This window comes from Lissotriton helveticus, chromosome 5_1 (assembly GCF_964261635.1).
Source record: "Lissotriton helveticus chromosome 5_1, aLisHel1.1, whole genome shotgun sequence".
NCBI lineage: Eukaryota > Metazoa > Chordata > Amphibia > Caudata > Salamandridae > Lissotriton > Lissotriton helveticus.
The window spans coordinates 342,969,410-342,985,941 of NC_136065.1; the positions used below are offsets into that span (position 1 = coordinate 342,969,410).

At 44.9% G+C, this 16,532-nt stretch overlaps 1 protein-coding gene across 1 annotated transcript in view; it reads left to right on the forward strand.

Moving 5' to 3' along the window:
* PRKCZ (protein kinase C zeta) overlaps nucleotides 1–16,532 on the forward strand; it is an 865,288-nt gene that overhangs the window by 282,216 nt on the left and 566,540 nt on the right. Inside the window, exon 4 of the mRNA XM_078642457.1 lies at nucleotides 10,479–10,568. Coding sequence (XP_078498583.1) covers nucleotides 10,479–10,568 — 90 coding nt within the window. The remainder of the gene's footprint in view (nucleotides 1–10,478; nucleotides 10,569–16,532) is intronic.

Here is a 16,532-nt window from a genome sequence, read left to right on the forward strand (position 1 = left end):
CTTTTCAGTCCTTCTGCTGTCTGTGAGCAGCACTGGACACTCAAGTTTCATTCAGAGTAGAGAGAGTGTCATCTGTCTGAAGTGGACTAGTAGTGCCAGAACTCCAGCAACTGGACATATGAGTTGATTCTTTCTCTTGTTGCAATCCGGTCATTCTCCTGTTGGTGTCTAAGCAAATAACCTGCTACAGGAAGTTCCTTTTACCAGGACATTCCAGTGCAAACAATGTTTCAGATTCCTACCTAATGGAATGGGGATGGCATATGGATCACCTCAAAGCACAAGGTATGTTGTCTCAGATGGAAGTATCATACCAACTTTCTGGAAATCAGAAGAGTTAATCTCAGTACAATCTGTTTGTTGAGGCAGACAATTCAACAACAGTGTATTACTTGGATATCCAGACAAGCACAAGATCCTTAGTCCTGTTTCAAGAAGTCAATCTAGACATGGCTCAAAACTTGGGATCTAAAGATCAATGCATTTGCCTGTCAGATGAACAAAATGCAGAGTCCCTTAACCAGATGTTTCAGGGAAACGTTAAATGGATCCTAAAAGATGAAGTGATTCACATTGTCTTCTGTTAGTGGAGCGGTCTACAGAGATCCATTTTTGTGGACGCAAAACACAGAAGATGCTCATACTTTACATCCAGTTGGTCCTGGCCATAAATGAAAGGGACTGCCTAATCGGAGAAGTTTCTGTCCTCTTTCCTACTGATACCCGTTTTGCTGTGAGCCATTATTAAGGTGGCAAACTCCAAAGCCAGGTTGATACTGATGACTCCAGAGGGGCTCTGACACTGGTGGTTTACCTACCTCCTTCACCTATCAGAATTACCACACAGGACGCTGCTGTGCAAATAGAATCTCCTTCATAAGTTTGATGGTCAGATACTTAATCCCAACCCTCCATTGTTGAACTTCAAGGGCCGACTTTTGAACCCATTAGTATGGCCTATGAATCTCCCTAAAGACCCTATTGACATTTAAAAGGAAGCCAAATGTCCACTCTCTGGGCCTATTATTCCTTGTGTTGAATGAGATTCGGTATTGGTGTGTTCATTGTCAAGTTGCGAGGTTTGAGACTATCTATAGCTTCTCTACTTGGCCAAACCATGGCTGCAGTTCTCTTACTTTAGGGTACTTCTTACAGCTATCCTGCTTATACCAATATATATCTGATAGAGACTTCTAGCTGCAGAATCCTTACCTTTGAATTTCTAAGCCATCAGACTGGATTCAGAAACTTTTGCTTGAGCAGTACCTCTGTGCGCCGTCGGGTGGCTTCTTTTGGTTCCGCGCAGCGGCGGCATCGTTGGTACCGGAAGTGATGTCGTAGTCCCCTATATAGACTCCACTGAGACACGCAGACGTCAGTTCTTTTCTTTCGGTGCCAGTCAGCACTGATCCGGAGAAGAGCTATTCCTCTATCTCTATTGACAGAATGTTTTTGGCATTTTGTCATATATTTGTTTCTGGGAACCGGGGTGACTCCTACTCTAATAAGAGTTTTGCGAGGCCATGTGATAAGTATTTGAGCCTGCTGACCTCTTCGGAGGGCCTTCGGGCCCTGCGGTGTCGGAGGAGGCCCCATCAGGTTCTGCTCTGGCGGGATCTCATGGATCCGATCCTGGATCTGGATTGGCGCCGGTCGTGTTAATGCGACCTTCTCTGGCCCTAACAACAATGCTCCTGGTGCCGTCAGCGCCCACCTGCGGCACCAGCCCCAGTCTCATCCCTAACGAGTCGGAGTTTGAAAGGTGCCGGTTGACACTGAATCCGATGCCGGCAGAGCCCATTGGCTTTAAGTCATTCCCTGAGATTTTTATGGGGAAGAGTGGGAGGTGTCACTGGACCCTTTAGAACACCAGTTGTACACCCCTGGTGAGACTTTCGACTGGTATGAGGAACTAGGAGAGGCCAGTGGACTGGAACCCTCTCCAGATACTGGTTTGGTCTCCCTGCCTACTGTGGCTACAGAGGAGGGAGCATCTTATGCAATGGTAGTGAAGAGGGCAGCAGAGGTCCTTGGCCAAGAACTTACCTCTGTGACGGTTAAGGCTAATATTTTGACCAAAGTGCTTCAGCCTTGGGCTTCTCAGCTCAACTCCTATTGGCCTTTAATGAAGGACTGACTTAAGTCTTTCTAGGAACTTGGTCCAAGCCCAGCACAGGGGCTCCAGTGAACAGGACAATTGCCTGCCACCATCGCCCTTCCACAGGTGATCCTAGTTTCCTCAGCCAACAACACCACCCCTAAGAGCTTGAAGTCCAAGGCTCGATGTCCGATGGTTTGTCCACCCCTTGCCCCCCGGACAGTGAATCCAAGAGGCTGGACACACTTCTGAAGATGTTTTTTTCTGCCAGCCTGGCATTGCGGTTGTTGATCACCGCAAACCTTTGGAGCTGTTACTCCCATACCCTATGGGAAATGGTTGTACAAGTGCTGCCGCAAATCCTGGAGGAGGCCCGGGCCATCCTCTTCCAAGCAGTGAAAGAGGGAGAGATGCAGCAAAGTTCACCATTAAGTGTGGGCTGAACACAAGGGACTCGCTGAGCAGAGTGGTTTTGTCGATGGTGGCCTTATGGCACCATGCCTGTCTAAGAGCATCTGGCCTTTCGGGGGATCTTTAGGCCCACCTCATGGACATGCCCTACGATGGGACTTGTCTCTTTGGCGAGAAGGCAGACTCGGCACAGGAGCACTTCAAGGACTCACGAGCTACAAGTCCTTGGGCCTCTCATTGACACCTTGCCCTCAGTCTGTCTTCCTCCCCTTTCACGGCTACGAAAGGGCCGTGCCACCGCACCAACCATATCCCGGCCACAGACCTGGGCAGGCTACCCAAGCTGTGCGAGGATGTGGATGCAGTGCATTCAGACCTCATGGAAATGCTAGCCCGAAGTCGCCTGCCACCAACCTCCCCCTCCTCCCCCTCTCCCCCCCTCCCCTCCCCCAGCAGCTGCAGCCTCTTTTTTTGTTCTGCAAGACAATGGGTGCCCAGTTGAATGGGAATCCAACATCATTTCCTCCACTGGCAGTCCATACCATTGGACAAATGGTTCTTGCAGATCATTCGGAATAGTTACTCGCATCCTTTCCAATCTTTCCCTCCTCCTTTACCGCCGTCTGAAAATTGGCTGGCGAAGGATCATCTGATCTTACTCCGAGAGGAAGTTACAGCTTTCCTGGCCACGGGACTATAGAGGGGATTCCGATATCAGAAGTAGGTAGTGGTTGTTATTCCCGCTACTTTTTGATACCCAGAAAGAACAAAACACTTGAACCTATTCTGGACCTCTGAACCATCAATCTCTTCCTCAAATAGGAGAAATTCATGATGCTCAGGTCATTTCTGCCCTAGACCAAGGAGACTGGCTGGTAGCGTTGGACTTGCAGGATGCATATTTTCACATCCACATCCTGTCTACCCACAGGCGTTACCTGTGGTTCAAGGCAGGCCATGAGCCAATTCAGTTCACCATGCTACCCTTTGGTCTTACCATTGCCCCTTGGTGTTCACCAAGGTGATGGTGGTAGTCACAGCTCATCTGCACAGGTTAGGGGTTTCAGTCTTCCCCCCCTACCTCCAGACTACGGCAGACCTCCTGCATTCACTACTATAAACGTGCCAAAGTGACACCTGACTCTGAGGTTGCTGGGCCTCATTGTCTCCTGCATCCTGTTGGTAAATAATGCCAGATTGCATATGAGGGCTCTACAGAGGGATCTGAATTTCCATTGGGTGCAGCATCAGGGGAATCTCTCCGACTTCATCCAGATCTCAGAGGTAACTGCAAAAGACATGCAGAGGTGGCTTACGAACAGATGCGTCACTCCTGGGATGGGGCGACCATCTGGGAGAGGTGGAGATCAGAGGACGCTGGTCTCTGGCGGAATCCGGATTCCATATCAACCTGCTGGAGCTCTGGGTGATCAGACTAGCATTGAAAGCATTTCTTCCCTCTGTCAAGGGGGAGTGAGTGCAACTGTTCACAGGAAATACTACTGCCATGTGGTACTACAACAAGCAGGGCGGGGTGGAGTCATGGACCCTTTGTCAAGAAGCCCTGCGTCTCTGAACATGGCTTGATCAGCATGGCATAACCCTAGTGGTTCAACACCTGGCAGGTTCTCTGACCGCCAGGGCAGCCGTACTCATCGTCAATGCCTAGCGGCTCACGAGTGGTGTCCCCATTTGGAGTAGAGCACTCTTTCAGCAGTGTGGTGCGTCACGCTTGATCTGTTTGCCTCCGAAGAGAACGTGCAATATCAGCAGTATTGCGCGTTGGAGTTTCCATGTTGGCTATAACTCGGAAAAGCTCTTCGGCGCAAGGGGATCTCAGGCCTCCTGTATGCTTTTCTGCCAATACCGCTTCTGCCTAGATTTCTCATGAAGATCAAGAACGACAGGCCACAAGTCATTCTTGTGGCTCTGGACTGGGCATGGAGGGTCAGTCTGCCCCTTCGGGAGGATCTTCTGTAGCAGCAGCAGGGGAGGGTCCTCCTCCTGAACCTGTCAACTCTCCCCCCTCCTTGTTTGGAGATTGAGCAGCAACAGTTGATAACTTTTGACCTTCCTCCCAAAAGTCTGTAATGTTATCTCGGCGGCCAGGCGGCCCTCCACCAAAATGGTATACGCCTGCTGTTGGCAAAAATGTGTAAAATATTGTACAGAAAAGTCTATTGACCCTCTTTCTGCCTCAGTCTGATATTCTTCTCTTCATTCTTACCTTTGCCCAGCAGGGCTCTGTTCTGGGCACTCTCAAGGGTTATCTCTCTGCTCTGTCCGCTTTCCTGCGGCTGCTTGACCAACCCTCTTTATTGTAGTCCCCTATAGTATATAGGTCTCTGTAAGGGCTTGTACATATGTTTCCCCCTTCGCCCTATATCATGCCTCATTGGGTTCCGAACCTGGTTCTCACTTACCTCATGTGTGCTCCCTTTGAGCCGCTACACAATTGTCCCTTCCGGCTGCTTACCATCAAGACAGCGTTTTGAGTGGCAAAAACATCTGCCCGGAGGGTGAGTGAGCAGAGGGCTTTATCATCCAAGCCTCCCAATCATACGGTATTCCTGGAAAAGGTGGTGCTTTGCACCCAGGCCTCTTTCCTACCTAAAGTAGTGACCCCATTCCATTTGGGAATATCTTACCCAGGCCTCTTTCCTACCTAAAGTAGTGACCCCATTCCATTTGGGACAATCTGTCAGCCTGCCCATCTTTTATGCTCCTTCACATCTCTCTAAATAGGAGGAGCAACTCCACTGTTTGGACCCAAAAAGAGTGTGGTCGTTCTACCATGACCGCACAAAAGAGTTCTGAATGGACGACCAACTCTTTGTCGGCTATGTAGGAGCTAAAAAAGGTTGGCAGTTCAGAAACTGACCATTGGGTCATTCTCTATATCAAGGTCTGCTACGCCTTGGCTAAAAAGCAGCCTCCTGAGGGCTTACGAGCCCATTGCACCAGAAAAAAAGCTGCAACGACGGCTTTATCTTGTGGGCTTCCAGTCCTGGACATCTGTCAGGCAGCAACGTGGGCATCCTTGCACATGTTTGCCAAACACTGCTGCTTGAACAGTCCGGTCCCCAGGGATCGGTGTTTTGCCTGTTCGGTCCTGCTGGACTTCTTAGTATAGTCAATTTGTCTGCAGTCCACCCCCAGGATGGTATGGCTTGGGTATCTATTCAAAGGTAAAGAATCTGCAGGTAGAAGTCTCTATCAGATGAACAAGTTACGTACCTTCGGTAACACATTATCAGGTAGAGACAATATCTAGCTGCAGATTCCTTATAGACCCACCCATGCCTCACCGCTCTGCTGACACCTTTCTAGGGCTAGGGTTGTTCCCCTTTTAGGACCTTTGTTTGGACACAAACTAGTCAGTTCACTTCATGGGTCTGCGCTCCTGGTGTGGAAAGGCGTGAAAAGTAACTGACGTCTGCGCACCTGGGAGCCGCCTATATAGGTGACCGCAATGTCACTTCCTGTGCCAATGATGCCACCCAATGGAGCAGAAAGGTACTGCTCATGGAAAATTTGACGGATCCAATCGGACACCTGGGAAATTCAAAGGTAAGGAATCTGCAGCTAGTTATTGTCTCTACCAGATAATGCATTACCGAAGGTAAGTAACTTGTTCTTCCCAAACCTCTTTTTTTCAGAGTGCCTATGATGAAAGTTTTCCTTACAGATTAACAAAAAAAGGAAATTCCTCCATTGAAAAGACCGCTGCTTCCATGGGAACTAAATATAGTCCTTGCGGAACTTATAAGTTCTCCATTTGTGCCTGGCCACAAAGCTTCTTAGCTATCATCTCAGCGCATAGGCTTAGACTCTGTAAACCCTTTGCACCCATGAACCATACACATTCTGACGTCTTCCCAACACTAGTTTTGACTTCCATGTTAATCACTCTGTTTCTTTGCCAGCCTTGTTCTAGGACATTTGCAGTGCAGTATAAAGTCCCCTTCATAGACTGGACATCACAGGATTGTTTATATTTTTCCTAGACTAAAGGAAAGGTTTTGGAAAGGCTAAACAAATATGTAAGCTCTGAGACCATTACCACAGTTTTACCCACATCCAATAAATCTGTGCACCAAGACCTTCCCCAAATCAAATCGGTTTCATCAGGACATAAGAAAAATTCAAGGGACATTTCTAGGAGGGACATGCTGTTAATTCTGAACTCACATTTGTATTTGCAAAGTCATTGTTTCAAAGTATGGAGCAAGTTCCCTGGACCTTGTGTGGGCAACTGGGCACTCCTTCTGATAAGGATTGCACAGAATCCAGATACTACTGTAAGCCTAATGAGTTGCCTATGATCTCCTCCTTTTTGGACTTCGACCTTCATTGTGTAGCAAGATCAAACAGCAAAGACTTACACTCGAAGATCAGTGTGAGATAGAAAATTGGATACTATTCTCACACTGCATTGTAACTGGGTTGTACAGTTAGTTCTAGTACTTAAAAAAAGGGACTTTGATTCTTTAAACTCAATAGCATAGATACAGCAATACCTAGGCTCTTATATAATGCTTGGACCTTATCTCAGATGTACTCACTTTCTCTATGGTAGCTATATCCTGTGCAGCATTTTATTACTAAAGAGTATATCTGTTACCCATGGGTGTATGTCTCAAGTTTGCTTGTTGTTGAAGCAACGATATCAGACTTGTGCTCTATGATTCCCAATAAAAAGGTAGGACTGCGTATCAGGATAACAGAACTTCAGAATGTAAGGACTGTGTCCATCTACACATCAGAGAATGTTGGTCCAATTACTAGATAGCTCACAGTGCCACACCCGTACCCCTACCTTTTCTGGGGTGACTGGTGATATTGGAAACATCTGACATAACACTGATCCCCAAGGGAATAATGGAAATAGATCTTACCCCTTTCTTCGTTTGCGTATGCATGCCCATGATAAACACAAGATAGATACTAATCAAGTTTTCAATACATTTATTGAAACAATCCTAGAAAGAATGAGCTGCAATTATTAGACAGACAAAAGAAAGCAATGTAACCCGCGTTACGAACATGGCGAAAAGAATAAACCGCCCAACCTTGACAGTCTGATTTCTATATATTTCTACCTATCACTACCCCCACTCTGAGAGCAGAGTGGGTGTACCATCTGCCCGATCTCGAAGGGCAGCTTGAGTACTTTGATAACAGGGAATCGACCTGAAGTAGGAATGGAATCCTTCTCTGCAAGATACAAGATCAGTGTCAGCACTTGTGAATGTCAAACATATGCCCCTACCCTTCCTGGGGTGGCAGGTGATTTTAGCAACCTCGGACATGACGCTGATCCCCAAGGGAATGGTGGAAACAGATGTCATTGTTTACTTGTGCATGCCTGTGGTAAACACAAGAAAGATGCAAATTAAGTTTTCAATAGTTTTATTGAAACAATTATAGGCTTGCATAGAAAGAATGAGCTGCAATTATTAGACCGATAAAACAAAGCAATGTAACCGAACATAGCGAAAAGAATAAACAGTCCAACTATTGGAGTGATTTCTATTTATTTCTATCTATCACTACCCCTACTCTGAGAGCATAGTGGGCTGTAACATTTGTCCGATCTCGAAGGTTAGCCTGAGTCCCCATATCTGGATAACTGGACCAGGGAATCGGGCGATAGTAGGATTTCCCATCCTTCTCTGCAGGATGGAAGATCAGCATCAGCAGAGCTGCATGTTGAACACAAGATTAGTTCTAGGACACTCATGACTAGAGTCCTCCTCTGACTCGTGAAGGGCAGTGTTCCGTTTATATAATAAAATCCACTCTGTGTTAGAGGTACAGCTCAGTTTCAATGATTTGTCTAGATGTTAGAAGCTGTCTCTGAATGGGCAGTGCAAGCACTAGGATATCTTGTTCTGTGTTCCTAGCCTTGAAGAGTGTCCAGAATACATGGCGGGAAAAGCTTTCCAAAAACCAACAGCATGCACAAATCTTCTCAGAAAAATATTGTGCTCACTAGAACATGTAAAATAACATTGTTAAAGTGATGTCAACCTAAAATGTGCAAAATTTGAAACTGAAATGAAGAACCAGAGTGGGCCTAAGAAGGGCTCACCACTTATTTGACACAGTAGCTCATATGGGACTGAATAGTACAGGGAGAGCATGCAGCCTGATACGTTGTTCAAGATAGGGGCCATTTTTGGCACTTAATTCTCAGAGGCCTAACATTAGCATGAGGATTCCAGGGCACCACAGGCAGAGCATTGTGGTGTCCCTATCCCTATCTGTGGATATAGTGTCACTGTGGTGCACCTGTGAAAATCTAGAGGTCGACCCACAGCCCTTTCTTTCCTCTTCACTCATTTCCTCTGTATTAATGCACAGAACTTGTTCAAGGCAAAAAGTAACATTTAATTACTGATGGCTCATTGAACCAGTTTATGTTGAGAAATAGTCACAGTTCTCATTAGCCAGATAGTGTAGAAAAAAGGCGGTACTCGCGTAGATGAGAAGACACTTATTCATAAGTCTTCAGTACAAAAATTAGTAGGCAGCATGAGCTGCCATGAGCACCCCTCCCTCTACCCTGCAACCGCAAGCATTGGAAATTTGGGATCATCAACAGAAGAATTGGAAAGCAACAGCGGGATGACAATGCACCGGGAAGGGAATGGAAAGTGGCTTGGTTAAAAAGATAAAGACAGCTGAGAAACACATAGAACTGCAAAGAATACCAATACCAAATACTACTGCATCTTGCTGAAGTTATAGTAGAGCTTACTGAATACAAGTATCCCAAAATCTGCAAAGTTACTTGGCTTTCATTGCTGATAGAAGGCAACCTTTTATATCCACTGGTTTTGCATATTTGTCCTAGACACCCTTCAGCCAGTTAGTGGCTTTCACAGATGTTTTTTGTTCAAGCTTTACACATGCTTATGGTATGCATAAAGCCACTCTTCTTTATGAATGTAGTTTATTCTGGCCATGTGCTTGGCTACAGTCATTAGTCCAAGGCTTTCTTTTCTGAGATCACAGACTTTCCTGTTGGTATTGAATTGATCCATGGAAGGTCTTGCTCCATTGACCCAGATATGTATTCCGAACCAAATACATAAAAGCTGGCTTGTTTGATGCGGGGTGCAGAGTGAAGTGAGAGCAGTGCAGGTGGGCTTGTAGAAAAGGAAAGAGAGGATACTTTCTGCATACTACTGTCCTTAAGAAGCACCCTCCAGTCTTGTGACTGTGTACAGATGGAGGAGGTGGACACCCATACTGGAGTACCCCAGTTCTAATATACCTCTAATACTCTTTTCTCAGTGGCAACAAGGTTTACAGTCGTGACTGATTGCACAGAGTTTACCAATACAAGCCAGGAGGTTATCCCCTATTTTCGGGGCACATGTATTAAGGTGTCACCCACTGATACACTCCAACTGATTTTTAGTCATGTAATGGCATAATCACTTGTGGTGGTCTCATGTCTCACGCCAGAGGTTAGTATTAATTTGGTCATCAGAATACAAAATAATGTCAGGACATGTGTGATACAGATGCCTTAGACAGGAAAGCGTATCCCATTGGTCAAAATGAAAAATGAGGAGCAGGACGACACCTGGACTCTGCACCAAAGACTTTCAACACTACACTTGTGGATTGGTAAGCACAGTAGAAGAAAGACAATTTGTTCTGTTACCTCGGATAGGAATTTGCAAATGCTATTATGATTATCTTTAATTTCAGTGCTTTTCATGTTTGAAAGATGATATATTTGTAGGTTTTTGATTTGGCATTTCGCACAGTGTATTAGGATCAATGTATAAAGAGAAATCCACATGATGATCTATATCTTGCTTTTGTATTACCCATTGTAGCCATTCTTAATGGAATATAAACTAATTTTTATTTTATAATTCAGATAACATCAAAATCTAGTGATCAGCATACTTAAAATTATTAAAAATGATTTCTTCTTTTTCTTTCCTAGGTGATCCTTGCACTATTTCTTCTCAGATGGAGTTGGAAGAAGCTTTCCGCCTGTATCGTCAGCATGGGGAAGAGCGTCTGATCATTCATGGTCAGTTCATTGTCAAAGACTAACTATGTTTTCATTACAACTGTGTACATTTAAACAACAAATGTGGCTTATGTATTTATTGTTTTCAAAATTGATATGACTCTTTTTGTAAAAGAAAAAAACAAAAACAAACGGATCCTAGTGAAATCTCTTGAGGGGGAAACACTGCACTTACCTTTGGGACGCTGCCATTACCGCTGCCAGGTACCGTGAAGCACGCCGCCACCGCCAAGAGTCATCTCCTACCTAACTACACGCGTCGCCGCTCCGGGACCACAAATCCCGGCAGCCTACGCGGCGGCGCGCATCCTGACACCGCGAGGGCGCCAGGGAGGCGGTCATAAGCGGCCAGGAACCCGCTTCGCGGGACGCGAGCGGGACGCCCGGGGCTAAGCCCGGGCAAAGGGCGGGCCGTCTGAGGCCGTCCGAGGTCGGCCAAGGTTGGGTTGGGCCAGGGACTCTGCACAACTTCCTATAGGCCCGCAGACGATCGCTGCGTTCCTGATCCATCGACCCACAGGTACAACTATTACCCCACATTTTGTTTTGGGCATTGATTCTGCACTACGTCTGTATACCATCTGCACACATGCCTGGTAGAAAGTTAACCCCTGTTACAAACACCATGGAGAACTACCTTGTCCAAGTAGTGACTAGGATAAATAGCGATAGAAGGTCTTCTTTGGGCTTAGATTCATCCACGCAATCTCCACTACTAGACAAAGAGACCGAGGATTCCTTTGATCTGCTAAATAGTAGCCTCTCTGGTGTGGCTCATGCATCTGCTCAGGACTCTGTTACCATCCAGCCCAGTGGTATAGTAGCCAGTACTGAAGATAACAATGATCTTGAAGCAGTGACTGTGACCCCTTCAACCAGTGAGTCCAGCATCGTAAAATCTGTCCCTATTCCAGCACCGAGGGTCACAGGGGGCAAAAGGAAAGCTATACAAAAACGGGGGGGACTAAGGTCAGCCAAAAATAAAATTGCTACGCCACCAAGGAAAAATTTTGATGAGGAGGCGGACGATTCGTCTGATGAAACTTACGTGACCTTCTCCAATGCTCAATTCCAGAAATTTTGCAGTTTGATGGACACAAAAATCAAAGGGATAGTCAAACCCTTGATAAGTAAAATTGACAAACTATCCGCAGAGGTATCCAAACTGGAAGGTTTACTTGGAAAAACCCTGGGAGAGGTGGGAAAACTCCCAGAAGTTATTACCTCTAGTGTTCATCCTTTGGTGAGCGAAATTCAATCGATTAAATCTAATGGACTGACTTCTACTGTTGTCCCAAACCTTCTAATGGCCCCATTGATAAATCCAACGGATGATACCCTTGGTGCTGTACCCTCTGCCCCTCTTATTGGTGAACCCAATACTGCGCAAGGGTCATTTGAGCTGGTGGTGGAAGCCTCACCATTATTCCTTGTACTAGCTAATGTGCCTCCTCTAGCTCCTGGTGAAGTTGAATTAACATCATCACTTCTTAATAAATCCTTATCTTGGCTATCTGATAACATGTCCATATCTCCGTGGGGCAAACAGCAACTATCAGAGGAACTGGTAAATGCAAGAAGAGTTGAGTGGATCGGGAATAAGGAAAAAAAGTTCAAGGGAGACTGTGTAGTCCTCAATCTTTCTGACCCTGAGGTTCTACCAAACATCTTGCCTCATATTTTTCCGCCGCTGAGACGATCTACTTCTATTGTTCCATTGACTCTAGACTTTTTCTATCCCCGAAAAGGCAGAGGCCCCAATCCAAGCACCTTAAGAACAAAATGGAATGTTATACCCAAAAGGGGCAGTAAGAATTTTGGCTCCGTTGAGTGGGGTCTAGGTCTGGAAAATAGATTCTCTGCCCTTTCCAATTTAGATGCTTGTGATTGACAAACAATTAGCCGTTTGCCCCTGCTAGAAATTTGTTCAGTTGCTTGTATAACCGGGGGGCTTAGTCGAGTTACAGGTGCACCAAATGAGCTATGTAACCCTGATGCTGCAGTAGGACTACTTCCTGCAAACAAAAATGTTAATGTTACTGTTGATGCAGAGTTGAATGGGTCTGATCACAGTTCTGTAATAAGTGCGGTACGAGCCTCCGGGAACTTATTATCCTGGAACATAGCTGGGCTTAGTTCCAAAATGGACTGTGGAGAATGGTTTGGGTTTGTCAGTAAGTACGATGTTTGCCTTTTTCAAGAAACATGGGCCTGTGATCCTGTCTTTGCTTTGGGGTACTTGAACTTTTACGTACCAGCTTCCAAGGGCCCCAAAGGGAGACCGATGGGGGGTCTCACTATATGGGTCCGCCAGTCCCTGAGGATTGTAGTAAAAAACCTGGAGCTTAACCTTAAAGATATACAGCTTATTAGACTTACGAGGGACTCATCCACCTCCATTGACATCTATAATATATATGCTAGAGGAGGAAGTGGAGGTAAATCAGTAGTCCTATCGTCTCTGTATAATCTCTTAGACACTCACTCCTCTGGGAATAATATTATACTGGCAGGTGACCTAAATCGTACCTTTGAACCCCTTGATACTGGTGAGGCTTTTTTAGGTGCGGAGGAAGATAAGATTTGGGACATCCCCGCACTTGATTCAATCCCAATAACTCGTTGGACTGAGGATGTTCTAGGTTTAAATGCTATGTGCCTCGAACATGGGTTAAGGGCTTTGAATGGTCGTACTAAGTCAGACAGAGTGCCAGCCATGACTTTTAATAATGGCAGATCCGAGAGCCGCATTGACTACGTTATATGCAGTATGTCCTTATGGTCATCTATCATTGATATGGAGGTCAAGGAAAGGCCTGAGAGTGACCATAACCCCCTATGTGTTCTCCATAAACTGTGTCTGTTTGATGTTATTGCACCTAGTATTTTTGCTGATCCCTTACCCCCAATGATTGTGCCAACTAATGATTTACGCAGGCTAAGGTGGACTAGTGTTAAAACAGATCAGCTGGTTCTAGAAAAAATAAGTATGGCAACTGATAAGGCTATCATGGCCCTTGAGGGTGAGGTTGCGCTCCCCTTTAGCAAAAACATTGTTACCAAGGTCCATGAAGCCCTTTTTAATGAAATCAAATGCCACTTTCTGAAACCGGTAAATAAAAGGTGGATCTGCACCTATAGAGCAGCAAGATGGTACAATCACGAATGTAGGGTGGCAGGAACATTATTGGGTGATGCAATTAAAAATAAAAATCTAGAGGTTATTAGATTAGCCAGGAAGCAATACAAACAGTGCATAGCAAAAGCGAAAAAAGATTGGGATGAGGCACATTGGAATAATTTAAAAAGTGCAAGTGACCGAAAGGACTCTAGGTTATTTTGGCATTTAGTCAAATGGGTACATGACAGGTTAGAGGAGGCTAGTTCTAATAATGTCCCTCAGGATGCTTGGGTCAAGTTCTTTTGTGAACAGTATGCTTCTAGAGACCAGGCAGTAGATAGAAGATGCATGCCTTCTTTACCAGCAGAGGATGACATCTTCACGCTGAGCGAAATAGTCACTGCTCTTAATACTGTTCGAAGCGGGCGGGCTCCTGGTATTGACGGGGTTCCGGCAGATGTTTTTTTGAATGACACTGAAAAATGGTGCAAATACATTTATCTGTTAATAAATTATATCACCAGAGGTGCAGACATCCCAGTAACCTGGCGGGGTGCTGTAATTATCCCTATATATAAGAAGGGAGCCCGAGCTCAGCCTGGTAATTATCGCCCCATTAGTTTAATTGATACTATCCAGAAGGTGGTGGGGCGAGTAATTGTCAATAGGTTGCTAGATTGGATTGATGATAACAACATCTTATCCCCCTTCCAGGCTGGATTTCGCAGGGCAACCAACACTGTGGATCAAGTCTTTCGTTTCCAACTGATACAGTGGAAGACCGTGGTGCTAGGCGGAGGTAGCCTGTATGCAGCATTTGTTGACTTGCGGGCTGCCTTCGACCTGGTACCTAGGGCTAAACTGTGGGAAGTGCTAGAGACACTAGGGGTCCCTGGGGACTTGTTGACTTTAATTATGCGTTTGCATGAGGGCACCTATGCCAAGATACGCTGGGGAGGGTATGGGAATGATACTGCCGAATTTCCCGTAGAGCGCGGGGTTCGACAGGGTTGTTCAATGGCCCCTACTTTGTTTACCCTTTTTATTAATGGTGTAGTTGCCCGCATGCAAACTCGGGCTGTGGATGCCCCTTCCTTGGCAGGTGAGAAAGTCCCCATTTTAATGTTCGCCGATGATACTTTAATTTTATCAAAAACACCAAGTGGTCTGCAAAAGGCATTGGCAATATTTGATGAGTTCTGTGTTGATCACGGTCTGGAAGTGAATGCGTCCAAGACAAAACTCATGGCTTTTAATCCACATAGAAATTTTAAATCAAATATTTCCATGAGTGGTCGCATTCTGGAAGTTGTAAAATCTTTCACTTATTTGGGGATTCTCATCTCCAATGATAATAAGTGGCAACAACATCTTAATATTGCTATACTGAGGCACAAGCAGCTAGCTGGCACTATTATCAAGGAACATAGGAAATCACTGACAAAACCTATCAAACCCCCCTTGATAATATACGAGGCAAAAGCAATTGGGTCTGCTTTGTATGGTGCGGAGCTTTGGGGGAATGAAAATCTCCAAGAGCTCCAAATATCAGAAAATAAATTTCTTAGGCTGTTAACAGGTACTCCACAGAGCAGTCCGCTATTGCCCCTGCGTTATGAGTTAGGAAGGAGAGAAATTTCGGAAAAGGCTAAACTACGTCCGATTCTATTCTGGCGTAGACTTTGGACTACGCCAGAGCTATCTCACTACGCGGACGGGTTTATTGATGTTATTAAAGCTGACCATTACCATAAAATCAGATGGTTTAAAACATTGAAAACTGCATTGTTCAACTTAGGACTAAATGCTCTATGGACCGATCCTGCTGGGGCTTTATTCCCCACTAAGATCGCTTTAAAAAACATTTTTTGGGAATATGTTGCCAATAGGAGCATGCTTAGTATTAATAGTGGGACCTTGACCACCAGTTTCCTAGAAATCAAGATGTATCCCAACTATGAAAAGTATTGGGATTACATCACGATCCCCATGGACAGAAAACTGTTATTCCAACTGAGGGCAGGCTCGCTCCCTCTTCGTAAATTAACATCTAAATGGAAATCTGGGGGCGCTGCTACTTGCCCAGTCTGTGGGGTAGGAAATGAAACTCTAGGTCACTTTTTATTTTGTTGCCCAGTATATTCTGTTCCAAGGCGTGTCTGGTTGGCTCCTATGTGTAGGAACTTAGGCACAAAAAGTAGCATGGTGGCGTTTCGTATTGTAAAATCCACTACTGAAGATTGGATCAATATTGCCATTGCAAAGTATTTGGGGTGGGCATGGGTCTTAAGGCAGAGACTGTTGGTAAGCTAATTACCCACTACCAAATTGTTCAGTGACTGCTAGGCAAATGTCTATTCTCTGTAATTGTTTATTAATAGTCCAGAGACTGCTAAACTAACGGTTTATTCTCTGTAATTTTTAGCTGATCAGAGACTGCTAAATTTTTGTCTATTTTTTGTTAATGTTTATTTAACGTATCATCGGTTCGAGCTTTTAATGCTATGGATTTTAGAGGATTCTCACATTGTCATTATGATTATTATTCCTCTGGCTCTTTTAATAGTAATGATCTTTGCACCTGTATATATGATGTGTCATAGTCTTTTTTAATTGTTTAAATTTTGTAAGGTGTCATACTTTTTTAAAATGTTTAAATTGTGTATGTGCTTTGTCTAAATTGACTCTGTAAATTTAATTGCTTTTTATTATATGTTTGTATGTCTTGCTTTTATGAGTAAAACTCGAATAAAGCACTTTGAAATTGAATTGAATATTACCTCTTGACAGTGTTTATAAGGGTAGCACCAGCAGATAGTGACAGATGCCCACAGTCGCTCTGA